The 15,000-nt window shown below is 42.3% G+C and overlaps 1 protein-coding gene and 1 long non-coding RNA gene across 49 annotated transcripts in view; both read right to left on the minus strand.

Annotated features, from left to right (window-relative positions):
• LOC127925789 (uncharacterized) overlaps positions 1 to 2,160 on the minus strand; it is a 4,067-nt gene extending 1,907 nt beyond the window's left edge. For all 9 annotated transcript variants that reach the window (XR_008122233.1, XR_008122231.1, XR_008122235.1 and 6 more), the window contains exons 1-3: positions 2,059 to 2,160; positions 1,909 to 1,961; positions 1 to 766 (exon numbers count right to left, since the gene is read on the minus strand). The exon at positions 1 to 766 is cut by the window's left edge. This is a non-coding gene — a long non-coding RNA (uncharacterized LOC127925789). The remainder of the gene's footprint in view (positions 767 to 1,908; positions 1,962 to 2,058) is intronic.
• Positions 2,161 to 4,295: 2,135 nt separating this feature from the next.
• LOC127925787 (kelch domain-containing protein 1) lies at positions 4,296 to 13,403 on the minus strand. 40 transcript variants are annotated; one of them, XR_008122224.1, is made up of 12 exons: positions 12,907 to 13,403; positions 12,651 to 12,721; positions 7,615 to 7,732; positions 7,326 to 7,438; positions 6,318 to 6,402; positions 5,951 to 6,230; positions 5,503 to 5,574; positions 5,292 to 5,435; positions 4,896 to 4,967; positions 4,824 to 4,859; positions 4,752 to 4,787; positions 4,296 to 4,689 (listed from the first exon to the last, which is right to left on the minus strand). XR_008122224.1 is itself a non-coding variant. In XM_052511102.1 (9 exons), the coding sequence occupies exons 1-6, from the start codon at positions 13,012 to 13,014 to the stop codon at positions 6,123 to 6,125; spliced, it is 603 nt and encodes a 200-aa protein (XP_052367062.1). In that variant the 5' UTR covers positions 13,015 to 13,401; the 3' UTR covers positions 4,296 to 4,653; positions 4,716 to 4,895; positions 5,539 to 5,574; positions 5,951 to 6,122. The 40 variants fall into 40 exon arrangements, 28 of the variants coding, with proteins under 28 accessions (XP_052367062.1, XP_052367087.1, XP_052367084.1 ...); XR_008122228.1 differs by lacking the exons at positions 4,752 to 4,787; positions 4,824 to 4,859; positions 4,896 to 4,967 and adding exons at positions 4,716 to 4,751; positions 4,968 to 5,075; positions 5,148 to 5,219 and having other exon boundaries at positions 4,296 to 4,653; XR_008122218.1 differs by lacking the exons at positions 4,896 to 4,967; positions 5,503 to 5,574 and adding an exon at positions 4,968 to 5,003 and having other exon boundaries at positions 4,296 to 4,653; positions 4,716 to 4,895; positions 5,292 to 5,399; positions 5,879 to 6,230.
• Positions 13,404 to 15,000: the final 1,597 nt, after the last annotated feature.

Raw genomic sequence — 15,000 nt, forward strand, 5'->3', positions numbered from 1 at the left:
TTTAATTTGAAAATATTCAGTTGTACAACTGACTAGGTATCCCCCCTTCCCTTTCCTTGATGAAAGCCTGCTCCAGAGCACTCAGGATCTCAGACTGGGATGAAGGTTCACCTTCCATCAGGACAACGACCCTAAGCACACAGCCAAGACAACGCAGGAGTGGCTTCGGGACAAGTCTCTGAATGTCCTTGAGTGGCCCAGCCAGAGCCCGGACTTGAACCCGATTGAACATCTCTGGAGAGACCTGAAAAGAGCTGTGCAGAGGCGTTCCCCATCCTACCTGACAGAGTTTGAGAGGATCTGCAGAGAGGAATGGGAGAAGCTCCCCAAATACAGGTGTGCCAAGCTTGTAGCGTCATACCCAATTAAGACTCAAGACTGTAATCGCTGCCAAAATTACTTTGACATAGTACTGAGTAAAGGGTCTGAATACTTTCAGAAATGTGATATTTCACCCCAATTTTTTATTTTTATACATTTGCAAAAATGTCTAAAAACCTATTTTTGCTTTGTCATTATGGGTTATTGTGTGTAGATTGCTGAGGGGGAAAAAAACAATTTAATCAATTTTAGAATAAGGCTGTAACATAACAAAATCGGGGAAACGTCTAGGTGTCTGAATACTTTCTGAATGCACTATATGTATTATATAATTCTGGATGTTCTCCTCTGTACAGCTTCCAGTAGTTTCCGGGGCAGAGATGGAAGCTGGTTTTGAAGCATCTTGTTGTTATTCACATTCTTTGCTATGCAGTCCACACATATCCTGTAAGACAAAGCAACATGTTTAAAGTGGAAATTGGCAGATGCTGTATCCATTTTTGGACATATAAATGAATGATATGTACCCATTGCTTCTTGAAGACTATAACTTATCAACTTCCTCTTGAGCTGAGTTCAACTGTCGGACCCAATCAGAACCCGGAAAATGAGCTGGTTTAACTCCAATGTTTGTTTGTTTGTAAACAAAGTGAATTTAAACAAACACCATATAGCCTCAGAACATGGTTAAAACTATAATGGTCAGTCCGTCCATCCATAGCTCTGTCTATACATGTGAGTGGTTTCTCCCTCTCCAGCCCCATACCAAAACTATAATGGTCAGTCCTTCCATCCATAGCTCTGTCTATACATGTGAGTGGTTTCTCCCTCTCCGGCCCCATACCAAAACTATAATGGTCAGTCCGTCCATCCATAGCTCTGTCTATACATGTGAGTGGTTTCTCCCTCTCCGGCCCCATACCAAAACTATAATGGTCAGTCCGTCCATCCATAGCTCTGTCTATACATGTGAGTGGTTTCTCCCTCTCCGGCCCCATACCAAAACTATAATGGTCAGTCTGTCCATCCATAGCTCTGTCTATACATGTGAGTGGTTTCTCCCTCTCCGGCCCCATACCAAAACTATAATGGTCAGTCCGTCCATCCATAGCTCTGTCTATACATGTGAGTGGTTTCTCCCTCTCCGGCCCCATACCAAAACTATAATGGTCAGTCCTTCCATCCATAGCTCTGTCTATACATGTGAGTGGTTTCTCCCTCTCCGGCCCCATACCAAAACTATAATGGTCAGACTGTCCATCCATAGCTCTGTCTATACATGTGAGTGGTTTCTCCCTCTCCAGCCCCATACCAAAACTATAATGGTCAGACTGTCCATCCATAGCTCTGTCTATACATGTGAGTGGTTTCTCCCTCTCCGGCCCCATACCAAAACTATAATGGTCAGTCCTTCCATCCATAGCTCTGTCTATACATGTGAGTGGTTGCTCCCTCTCCAGCCCCATACCAAAACAGGGGAAAACAGTTTGTTATTGTTTCGACAACTGATTTCTACTTTAAGGGACGATGAAAATGGACATTACATGTGACGTAAATAAAATCTGTGATTATTCTGAGAAAGTTTACCGAAAGAGAGGATAAGGCTGGGTCTGGAAAACAAGTGCATCGTTGCTGTGGCCCTGAAAACATGTGAAAACAAACAGTTAGTTGTCGTGTCAGTGATTCTACATTTAACCAGGGCTACTGGGATGATTTGGCTGAAGGCTATCGTCATACCGTCAAATTCTCATACGTTCCTACTCGGAGGACGTAGTCACAACTACCCCCAAACACAACGACGTCAGAGTCCTTTGCTTGGCTTGCTGTGTGCCACAACCTGCAGGGGAGGAAAGTCAATGAAATGGGGGATTTAATCAAAGTACAGAGAATGTGCACTCCGTTTAATCATTGTACATTTTAGGCTCATTTCTCTTCACTCCTTGATCTGCACTTACAGACTTCAGATGAGATGGAGATGGAATGATTGAACCTTTAGTTTGATCAGGGAGTCATACCAGTCATACCAGTCATACCAGTCATACCAGTTATACCAGTCATACCAGTCATACCAGTTATACCAGTCATACCAGTCATACCAGTCATACCAGTTATACCAGTCATACCAGTCATACCAGTCATACCAGTCATACCAGTTATACCAGTCATACCAGTCATACCAGTCATACCAGTCATACCAGTCATACCAGTCATACCAGTCATACCAGTCATACCAGTCATACCAGTCATACCAGTTATACCAGTCATACCAGTTATACCAGTCATACCAGTCATACCAGTTATACCAGTCATACCAGTTATACCAGTCATACCAGTCATACCAGTTATACCAGTCATACCAGTCATACCAGTCATACCAGTTATACCAGTCATACCAGTCATACCAGTCATAACAGTCATACCAGTCATACCAGTTATGTCCAGTCATACCAGTTATACCAGTCATACCAGTCACTACCAGTCATATCAGTCATACCAGTCATACCAGTCATACCAGATCATAACAGTCATGGAACCAGTTATACCAGTCATACAAATGTCATACCAGTTATACCATTTCATACCTGGGTGTAAATTTACTTACTCAGTTTCATCACCAGTTATACCAGTGTTTATACCAGTTATACCAGTCATAACAGTTATACCAGTCATTTACCAGTTAAACCAGTCATACCAGTTATAAACCAGTCATACCATGTCATACCAGTCATACCAGTTCATACCAGTCATACCAGTCATAACAGTCATACCTAAAGTCATACCAGTCATAACAGTCATACCAGTCATACCAGTCATTAACAGTCAGTACCAGTCATAACCAGTCGTACCAGTCATACCAGTCGTACCAGTCATACCAGTCATACCAGTCTACCAGTTATACCAGTCATACCAGTCATACCAGTTATACCAGTCATACCAGTCATACCAGTCATACTAATAATAATAATAATAAGATATGACCATTTTGCTTGACGCTTTTGTCCAAATAATTACAGTCATGTGTAACCAGCATACATGTCTAGCTTATGTGGTGGTCCCGGGGATGGGCTTGAACCCACTACCCTGGGGTTGAACAAGGGCCATGCTCTACCAACTGAGCTACAGACCAGGACCATACCAGTCTGTACTGGGTCAACCAGTCGTACCAGTCATACCAGTCATACCAGTCATAACAGTCATACCAGTCATACCAGTCATACCAGTCATACCAGTTGAATCAGATTAAGAACTAGATTTATCATGATGCTAAACTGTCAGCTACTGTACTACCTTGGTTGAACCGTTGTTGTTTGATGGTCAAACTCCCTCCATGTCTTTGTGTCAACGCTTCTAAAACCCATCTATCACCTACAGAAACATAACAGATACAAGAAAGAAAGAACTCCATGGAACAGAAGGTTTTCCAGGTGGGTCAAATTGTTGAGTAACAGCTGAGTTAAGGATTTCATCCTACTGGGTGTAAATGGGTAAATGACTTACTCATTGGTTTGCAGTCCACATTCAGTCCACCAAATAGAAACAAAGTGTTATCAGATACTGCAGTGAGGCTGTGCCACGACCGTCCTCCTGGCACAGTGGATGTTGGCACTCTGGAGAAAACATTTGACTGGGGAACAGTTAAACACACCAAAGCTGTTATTATGATAAACACTGGAACGTTTTAAAGATGATCATTTGAAAGAGTGACATATAAATACCTACATTTCAGACCATGTCCATGATTCTAGATCTAGACAATGAATGTCACTTGGTGTGGTTTCTAAAGAGAAGGGTAGAAGGAAGGGCAAACCACTGAACATCCCAAAACAGGTCAACAAAACTAGTATTAAAACTAGTATTAAACTTGACTGTACAGTAAGATCCAGGGTAATCCCATTAATTTACTGTTTTCCGTGTCTCTGCATCAATGCAATAACAAAACGTGAGGAGGAGTTCAAGTCAACAGAGTACTCACCAGTAATCTGCCCCCATAGACATACCCTTTATGACCAAGTGTTGCACCTGCATGGGCAGCTCTGGGGGCAGGAGCACGACCCTGTCGTCAGAAAGAGCTACTTACAGTACAGGTACAGAAGGACAAATTGTTGCTTGGCTGTTTGTGTGCAAATAATGAATTAGTTCAGGGTCCTCTACCTCTCCTCTGACTGGGCTTGAACCAGGGTCCTCTACCTCTCCTCTGACTGGACTTGAACCAGGGTCCTCTACCTCTCCTCTGACTGGGCTTGAACCAGGGTCCTCTACCTCTCCTCTGACTGGGCTTGAACCAGGGTCCTCTACCTCTCCTCTGACTGGGCTTGAACCAGGGTCCTCTACCTCTCCTCTGACTGGGCTTGAACCAGGGTCCTCTACCTCTCCTCTGAACCAGGGTCCTCTACCTCTCCTCTGACTGGGCTTGAACCAGGTTCCTCTACCTCTCCTCTGACTGGGCTTGAACCAGAGTCCTCTACCTCTCCTCTGACTGGGCTTGAACCAGGGTCCTCTACCTCTCCTCTGACTGGGCTTGAACCAGAGTCCTCTACCTCTCCTCTGACTGGGCTTGAACCAGGGTCCTCTACCTCTCCTCTGACTGGGCTTGAACCAGGGTCCTCTAGTTCTCCTCTGACTGGGCTTGAACCAGAGTCCTCTACCTCTCCTCTGACTGGGCTTGAACCAGGGTCCTCTACCTCTCCTCTGACTGGGCTTGAACCAGGGTCCTCTAGTTCTCCTCTGACTGGGCTTGAACCAGGGTCCTCTACCTCTCCTCTGACTGGGCTTGAACCAGGGTCCTCTATCTCTCCTCTGACTGGGCTTGAACCAGGGTCCTCTACCTCTCCTCTGACTGGGCTTGAACCAGGGTCCTCTACCTCTCCTCTGACTGGGCTTGAACCAGGGTCCTCTACCTCTCCTCTGACTGGGCTTGAACCAGGGTCCTCTACCTCTCCTCTGACTGGGCTTGAACCAGGTTCCTCTACCTCTCCTCTGACTGGGCTTGAACCAGGGTCCTCTACCTCTCCTCTGACTGGGCTTGAACCAGGGTCCTCTACCTCTCCTCTGACTGGGCTTGAACCAGGGTCCTCTACCTCTCCTCTGACTGGGCTTGAACCAGGGTCCTCTACCTCTCCTCTGACTGGGCTTGAACCACTCTACCTCTCCTCTGACTGGACTTGAACCAAAGTCCTCTACCTCTCCTCTGACTGGGCTTGAACCAGGTTCCTCTACCTCTCCTCTGACTGGGCTTGAACCAGGGTCCTCTATCTCTCCTCTGACTGGGCTTGAACCAGGGTCCTCTAGTTCTCCTCTGACTGGGCTTGAACCAGGGTCCTCTACCTCTCCTCTGACTGGGCTTGAACCAGGGTCCTCTACCTCTCCCCTGACTGGGCTTGAACCAGGGTCCTCTACCTCTCCCTGACTGGGCTTGAACCAGGGTACTCTAGTTCTCCAAAGTCTCTACCTCTCCTCTGAATGGGCTTGAACCAGGGTCCTCTAGTTCTCCTCTGACTGGGCTTGAACCAGGGTCCTCTAGTTCTCCTCTGACTGGGCTTGAACCAGGTTCCTCTACCTCTCCTCTGACTGGACTTGAACCAGGGTCCTCTACCTCTCCTCTGACTGGGCTTGAACCAGGTTCCTCTACCTCTCCTCTGACTGGACTTGAACCAGGGTCCTCTATGTCACCAACACACACAACCACCAGCTTGACAATGTAGGAACGGATTGAGTTATACAACAGGTACCGATTGGATAGCTCCATCAGCGACATTTCAAGCTAACTAAGTTCCACACAGTGAAGTTATGTTGTGATGTAATCATACAGTGTGTGTCTCTCTTACAGAGCTCTGTGGTTCCCTCCAGCTGGCTAGTGTTGTATCAAAAACGTGGACTTCATTGTTCCATCCCCAACCAACGTTCTGCTCCTACAAAACACACAATACAACACGTTGAAAATGGTGGTTGTAATTCATACGTTTGGCCGCCATCATAAACAAAAAGCAAAAATGTACCAATGATGCCGTGTCCACGATGAAGCTTTTGTCATCCATGATGTCATCAAGTGTCTTGTGACCATATCCACCAAAGTAGGTGACCCTACAGAATGGAAGATTCACAAAGTAGGTGACCCTACAGAATGGGAGATTCTCAAAGTAGGTGACCCTACAGAATGGAAGATTCTCAAAATAGGTGACCCTACAGAATGGAAGATTCTCAAAGTAGGTGACCCTACAGAATGGAAGATTCTCAAAGTAGGTGACCCTACAGAATGGAAGATTCTCAAAGTAGGTGACCCTACAGAATGGAAGATTCTCAAAATAGGTGACCCTACAGAATGGAAGATTCTCAAAATAGGTGACCCTACAGAATGGAAGCTTCTCAAAATAGGTGACCCTACAGAATGGAAGATTCTCAAAATAGGTGACCCTACAGAATGGAAGCTTCTCAAAGTAGGTGACCCTACAGAATGGAAGCTTCTCAAAGTAGGTGACCCTACAGAATGGAAGCTTCTCAAAATAGGTGACCCTACAGAATGGAAGCTTCTCAAAGTAGGTGACCCTACAGAATGGGAGATTCACAAAGTAGGTGACCCTACAGAATGGAAGCTTCTCAAAGTAGGTGACCCTACAGAATGGAAGCTTCTCAAAGCAGGTGACCCTACAGAATGGAAGCTTCTCAAAATAGGTGACCCTACAGAATGGAAGCTTCTCAAAGTAGGTGACCCTACAGAATGGAAGCTTCTCAAAATAGGTGACCCTACAGAATGGAAGCTTCTCAAAGCAGGTGACCCTACAGAACAGAAAATTCTTAATTGGTAAAAATCACAAGATTTTCTGTACCTGTAGACTTCCAGTCACTGCACTAAGGCTAGCTAGCATAGGCTAATTGCTAATTGCCAGAATCTCACAGTATTCCCTTAAAAATGTGTCATTTGAACCCTGACTGTCTTCCTGTTTGTAGCAATACTGCAATGGGCTTTGACGTTGTATTCTAATTTGACTATGTCTAATGTCACTGACCTGTTGTTGAAAACCCAGCAGCACAGCTTATCTCTGGGTGAAGGAGGAGAGCCACTCTCAGCTTTCACTTTCTTCCATCTGTAGTCCCCATCCAGGAGGTTGACACGGTAAAGCTACAAGCACACGTCTTTTCAGAATGTAACACACGTGTCTCTGAAGCTAGAGTTCGACACCCATCTGAACCGTCTCCTAACAACGGAAGCCTTAATAATGATTAATAAGCTTTTGGTGATTTTCAGAAAAAATATTTGCATATCAGGGCACTACAGTTTCTGTTGAGCTAGCTCACCTGATTGGTCTGTCCCGTGTCATCATATCCTCCGAATATGTACATGTGGCCAATTAGAAAGCAGCTGCAGGTGCCTGACATGGGGGGCGGGATCTCTCCTGACATTTGACACATTTCCCTTCAGAAGACAAAATGAATAAACCAACTATGAATACACACAGCATGAAGTTCCAAGGAACAGAGCTAAGTCTTAATGAACATTTGGCTTGGGGGTAGATGTCACATTCTGGGGTCAAACTGAAGATAAGACCAGTGCAGCACTATAGACCAGTCTAATAGTATAGACCAGTCTAATACTATAGACCACTATAGACCAGTCTAATACTATAGACCAGTCTAATACTATAGACCAGTGCAGCACTATAGACCAGTCTAATAGTATAGACCAGTCTAATACTATAGACCACTATAGACCAGTCTAATACTATAGACCAGTCTAATAGTATAGACCAGTCTAATACTATAGACCAGTCTAATACTATAGACCAGTCTAATACTATAGACCAGTCTAATACTATAGACCACTATAGACCAGTCTAATACTATAGACCACTATAGACCAGTGCAGCACTATAGACCAGTCTAATACTATAGACCAGTCTAATACTATAGACCAGTCTAATACTATAGACCAGTCTAATACTATAGACCAGTCTAATAGTATAGACCAGTCTAATACTATAGACCACTATAGACCAGTCTAGCACTATAGACCAGTCTAATACTATAGACCAGTCTAATACTATAGACACTATAGACCAGTCTAATAGTATAGACCAGTCTAATACTATAGACCACTATAGACCAGTCTAATACTATAGACCAGTCTAATAGTATAGACCAGTCTTATACTATAGACCACTATAGACCAGTCTAATACTATAGACCAGTCTAGTACTATAGACCAGTCTAATACTATAGACCAGTTTAATACTATAGACCACTATAGACCAGTTTAATACTATAGACCACTATAGACCAGTCTAATACTATAGACCAGTCTAATACTATAGACCAGTCTAATACTATAGACCACTATAGACCAGTTTAATACTATAGACCACTATAGACCAGTCTAATACTATAGACCAGTCTAGCACTATAGACACTATAGACCAGTCTAATACTATAGACCACTATAGACCAGTCTAATACTATAGACCAGTCTAGTACTATAGACCAGTCTAATACTATAGACCAGTATAATACTATAGACCACTATAGACCAGTCTAATACTATAGACCAGTCTAATACTATAGACCAGTCTAGTACTATAGACCAGTCTAGTACTATAGACCAGTCTAATACTATAGACCAGTCTAATACTATAGACCAGTCTAGTACTATAGACCAGTCTAATACTATAGACCAGTCTAATACTATAGACCACTATAGACCAGTTTAATACTATAGACCACTATAGACCAGTCTAATACTATAGACCAGTCTAGTACTATAGACTATAGACCAGTCTAATACTATAGACCACTATAGACCAGTCTAATACTATAGACACTATAGACCAGTCTAATACTATAGACACTATAGACCAGTCTAATACTATAGACCAGTCTAATACTATAGACCACTATAGACCACTATAGACCAGTCTAATACTATAGACCACTATAGACCAGTCTAATACTATAGACCACTATAGACCAGTCTAATACTATAGACCACTATAGACCAGTCTAGCACTATAGACCAGTCTAATACTATAGACCACTATAGACCACTATAGACCAGTCTAATACTATAGACCACTATAGACCAGTCTAATACTATAGACCAGTCTAATACTATAGACCACTATAGACCACTATAGACCAGTCTAATAATATAGACCACTATAGACCAGTCTAATACTATAGACCACTATAGACCACTATAGACCACTATAGACCAGTCTAATAATATAGACCACTATAGACCAGTCTAATACTATAGACCACTATAGACCACTATAGACACTATAGACCAGTCTAATACTATAGACCACTATAGACCACTATAGACCACTATAGACCAGTTTAATACTATAGACCACTATAGACCAGTCTAATACTATAGACACTATAGACCAGTCTAATACTATAGACACTATAGACCAGTCTAATACTATAGACACTATAGACCAGTCTAATACTATAGACACTATAGACCAGTCTAATACTATAGACACTATAGACCAGTCTAATACTATAGACACTATAGACCAGTCTAATACTATAGACACTATAGACCAGTCTAATACTATAGACACTATAGACCAGTCTAATACTATAGACACTATAGACCAGTCAAGCACTATGTGTTGTATCTGTTGATAAGCAACTGCTTGCTAAGGATATGGCTAGGGTTAGGTTCCATGTGTAACTCTGTGTTGTTGTTGTTGTTTGTGTCGCACTGCTTTGCTTTATCTTGACCAGGTCACAGTTGTAAATGAGAACTTGTTCTCAACTAGCCTACCTGGTTAAATAAAGGTGTTCTCAACTAGCCTACCTGGTTAAATAAAGGTGTTCTCAACTAGCCTACCTGGTTAAATAAAGGTGTTCTCAACTAGCCTACCTGGTTAAATAAAGGTGTTCTCAACTAGCCTACCTGGTTAAATAAAGGTGTTCTCAACTAGCCTACCTGGTTAAATAAAGGTGTTCTCAACTAGCCTACCTGGTTAAATAAAGGTGTTCTCAACTAGCCTACCTGGTTAAATAAAGGTGTTCTCAACTAGCCTACCTGGTTAAATAAAGGTGTTCTCAACTAGCCTACCTGGTTAAATAAAGGTGTTCTCAACTAGCCTACCTGGTTAAATAAAGGTGTTCTCAACTAGCCTACCTGGTTAAATAAAGGTGTTCTCAACTAGCCTACCTGGTTAAATAAAGGTGTTCTCAACTAGCCTACCTGGTTAAATAAAGGTGTTCTCAACTAGCCTACCTGGTTAAATAAAGGTGTTCTCAACTAGCCTACCTGGTTAAATAAAGGTGATCTCAACTAGCCTACCTGGTTAAATAAAGGTGTTCTCAACTAGCCTACCTGGTTAAATAAAGGTGTTCTCAACTAGCCTACCTGGTTAAATAAAGGTGTTCTCAACTAGCCTACCTGGTTAAATAAAGGTGTTCTCAACTAGCCTACCTGGTTAAATAAAGGTGTTCTCAACTAGCCTACCTGGTTAAATAAAGGTGTTCTCAACTAGCCTACCTGGTTAAATAAAGGTGTTCTCAACTAGCCTACCTGGTTAAATAAAGGTGTTCTCAACTAGCCTACCTGGTTAAATAAAGGTGAAATAAATAAATAAAAAGGTTAAGAATAAGGGTATGGGTTAAGTTTAGGGTAAGGGTTAATTTTAGGGTATGGGTTAAGTTTAGGGTAAGGGTTAATTTTAGGGTATGGGTTAAGTTTAGGGTAAGGGTTAATTTTAGGGTATGGGTTAAGTTTAGGGTAAGGGTTAAGTTTAGGGTATGGGTTAAGTTTAGGGTATGGGTTAATTTTAGGGTATGGGTTAAGTTTAGGGTAAGGGTTAATTTTAGGGTATGGGTTAAGTTTAGGGTAAGGGTTAATTTTAGGGTATGGGTTAAGTTTAGGGTAAGGGTTAATTTTAGGGTATGGGTTAAGTTTAGGGTAAGGGTTAATTTTAGGGTATGGGTTAAGTTTAGGGTAAGGGTTAAGTTTAGGGTATGGGTTAAGTTTAGGGTATGGGTTAATTTTAGGGTATGGGTTAAGTTTAGGGTAAGGGTTAATTTTAGGGTATGGGTTAAGTTTAGGGTAAGGGTTAATTTTAGGGTATGGGTTAAGTTTAGGGTAAGGGTTAAGTTTAGGGTAAGGGTTAAGTTTAGGGTAAGGGTTAAGTTTAGGGTAAGGGTTAAGTTTAGGGTAAGGGTTAAGTTTAGGGTAAGGGTTAAGTTTAGGGTAAGGGTTAAGTTTAGGGTAAGGGTTAAGTTTAGGGTAAGGGTTAAGTTTAGGGTAAGGGTTAAGTTTAGGGTAAGGGTTAAGTTTAGGGTAAGGGTTAAGTTTAGGGTTAGGATAAGGGTTAGGGTAAGGGTTAAGTTTAGGGTAAGGGTTAAGTTTAGGGTAAGGGTTAAGTTTAGGGTAAGGGTTAAGTTTAGGGTAAGGGTTAAGTTAGGGTAAGGGTTAAGTTTAGGGTAAGGGTTAGGGTAAGGGTTAAGTTTAGGGTAAGGGTTAAGTTTAGGGTAAGGGTTAAGTTTAGGGTAAGGGTTAGGGTAAGGGTTAAGTTTAGGGTTAGGATAAGGGTTAGGGTACGTAGATACTTAGTTGAAATGTTACTGGTCTGCATCTACAGAGGGAATATCCAGATACAGTGTTATTCCCACACAACTTCTCCATTCATATTCTTTACCCTGTGTTATATACAGCCCATACACACAAACACTATGTTAGAATTCCATTCATATTCTTTACCCTGTGTTATATACAGCCCATACACACAAACACTATGTTAGAATTCCATTCATATTCTTTACCCTGTGTTATATACAGCCCATACACACAAACACTAAGTTAGAATTCCATTGATATTCTTTACCCTGTGTTATATACAGCCCATACCCACAAACACTATGTTAGAATTCCATTCATATTCTTTACCCTGTGTTATATACAGCCCATACACACAAACACTATGTTAGAATTCCATTCATATTCTTTACCCTGTGTTATATACAGCCCATACACACAAACACTATGTTAGAATTCCATTGATATTCTTTACCCTGTGTTATATACAGCCCATACACACAAACACTATGTTAGAATTCCATTCATATTCTTTACCCTGTGTTATATACAGCCCATACACACAAACACTATGTTAGAATTCCATTGATATTCTTTACCCTGTGTTATATACAGCCCATACCCACAAACACTATGTTAGAATTCCATTGATATTCTTTACCCTGTGTTATATACAGCCCATACACACAAACACTATGTTAGAATTCCATTGATATTCTTTACCCTGTGTTATATACAGCCCATACACACAAACACTATGTTAGAATTCCATTGATATTCTTACCATACACCTCTTTCTAAGTCATACAACCAGATTTCATCACTGGGAAGGAACACTTCACCCTCAGCGGTTGACTGCAGAACAGAACCAAAAACAAATCTAAGCACGTTGTTACTGAGAAAATACATCTATCAGCAGCATGTATGTTTTAAACAGTATACGTGAATGCTAAACATCAATTCAAAACAACACCATCAATTAGCAATGCTTTCAAGATAGTTCCAGGAAGGGAATTTACAAATCATGTTTGAGGCTTTACCATGTAGCCTCCCCAGACGTGCAGAGTATTTCCCTCTAATACAGCTGTGTGACCACTTCGCTCAAGGGCAACAAGTTCCACACGGTGTTTCTCAACGGCAGAATCCATAGTTTCTACAAAACTTCTTAGAAAGTGAAAACACAAAGAAAAAAGGAGAGAATGAAATGTACAAAGATCTCCATGCCAGGATTTTTATTTCCTCTGCCAGGAGTTTTATTATCTCTGCCAGGATTTTTATTATCTCTGACCCAAATCTGTTCAAAATCTTTTATTTTTTTTTATAGGCCCAAGCTGCTAATTTTGACTACAGACTTTGGCAGCGAATAGAATGTGCAGGGGCTGGCTGTTTTTAAGTAGCTGAGACGTTCCAACCTCTAGGAAAACAAGTTGTTCTTGCCCTGACAGCGTTTATTGTAGCGGAAGGTCAAAGGTCATGTCACCTTGTCACCAGACCATTACTCCCTCTGGCCACGCCCCCTTACCTGAAAACGCCACAACACTCACCGAATACCTCTCCTCTGCCTGTTCCACTCTCTTTATACCACTCCCTATGAGCAGTTTGTTTTCCTGTGCTTAGCGGTGTGTGCTTGTTTATGCAACGGGCAGCTCGTCCCTTCACTTCACTCAGATGTACTCCTGAGGGCAGAACATATCATGTGACATGTTTGAAATAGCCTGCTGGGACCAGCCTGGTCGTGCAATAGTTCACATGCTGTTACACTTCACGTATCAAGTGATGTGAAACGAAACGCGAGCCAGCCGTCTGTATTATGACTGGAACCAAGTCTTTGATTGGATGGAAACAACCCCCTCCCCTTCTAGGTAGAGTTCCCTCTGTCCAGTCTCAACGTTAACAGCGAAGAGGCGACTCCGTGATGCTGTTCTTCTAGGTAGAGTTCCCCTGTCCAGTCTCAACGTTAACAGTGAAGAGGCGACTCCGTGATGCTGTTCTTCTAGGTAGAGTTCCTCTGTCCAGTCTCAACGTTAACAGTGAAGAGGCGACTCCGGGATGCTGGCTTTCTAGGTAGAGTTCCCTCTGTCCAGTCTCACTCCGGGACGTTAACAGTGAAGAGGCGACTCCGGGATGCTGGCTTTCTAGGTAGAGCCCATCTTAATCTTTTATTTTTAGGTCATTTTCTAGGCCATTTTGTGCCTGTAAGCTCGAACCCACAAATGCTGATGCTTTTCTCAGATACTCAACTAGTCTAAAAAAGGCTAGTTGTATTGCAATTTCTTTAATAAGAACAACAGTTTCCAGCTGTGCTAGCTCTTTAATAAGAACAACAGTTTCCAAGCATAATTGCAAAAGGGTTTTCTAATGATCAATTAGCCTTTTAAAATTATAAACTTGGATTAGCTAACACAACGTGCCATTGGAACACAGGAGTGATGGTTGCTGATAATGGGCCTCTGTACGCCTATGTGGATATTCCATTAAAAAATATGCTGTTTCCAGCTACAATAATAATTTACAACATTAACAATGTCTACACTTTATTTCTGATAAACTTTATGATATTTCATTGTATAAAAGAATGGGCTTTTTTTTTTAAAAAACAAGGACATTTCTAAGTAACCCCACAGTTTTGAATGGTAGTGTGTGTATATATATACATATATTTATGTTTTTATATTTATTTACATATTTATTTTTTTACCCCTTTTTCTCCCCAATTTCGTGATATGCAATTGGTAGTTACAGTCTTGTCCAATCATAGCAACTCCTGTACGAAGGTCGAGGGCCATGCATCCCCCGAAACATGACCCCGCCAAGCTGCACTGCTTCTTGACACACTGCTTGCTTAACCCAAAAGCCAGCCGCACCAATGTGTCAGAGGAAACACAGTACAACTGGCGACCGTGTCACACGGGAGTTGGTAGAGCGTGATGGGACAAGGACATCCCGGATGGCCAAACCCTCCCCTAACTCGGAAGACGCTGGGCCAATTGGACATTGCCTCATGGATCACCCGGTCATGGCCGGCTGCATCACAGCCCGGGATCGAACCCGGATCTGTAGTGACGCCTCAAGCACTGCAGTGCCTTAGACCGCTGTGCCACTCAGAGGCCGAAAGATGACACTTGAGATTTCTG

This window comes from Oncorhynchus keta, unplaced genomic scaffold, assembly GCF_023373465.1.
Source record: "Oncorhynchus keta strain PuntledgeMale-10-30-2019 unplaced genomic scaffold, Oket_V2 Un_contig_625_pilon_pilon, whole genome shotgun sequence".
NCBI classification, from domain to species: domain Eukaryota; kingdom Metazoa; phylum Chordata; class Actinopteri; order Salmoniformes; family Salmonidae; genus Oncorhynchus; species Oncorhynchus keta.

Coding starts and splice junctions, on each gene's coding strand:
- LOC127925787 (XM_052511102.1), bottom strand. CDS start 13,014: ATGGATTCTGCCGTTGAGAAACACCGTGTGGAACTTGTTGCCCTTGAG. Junction 7,733..12,650: donor GACTTAGAAAGAGGTGTATG/GTAAGAATATCA, acceptor TGTCTTCTGAAG/GGAAATGTGTCAAATGTCAG. Junction 7,439..7,614: donor ACACGGGACAGACCAATCAG/GTGAGCTAGCTC, acceptor GTGTGCTTGTAG/CTTTACCGTGTCAACCTCCT.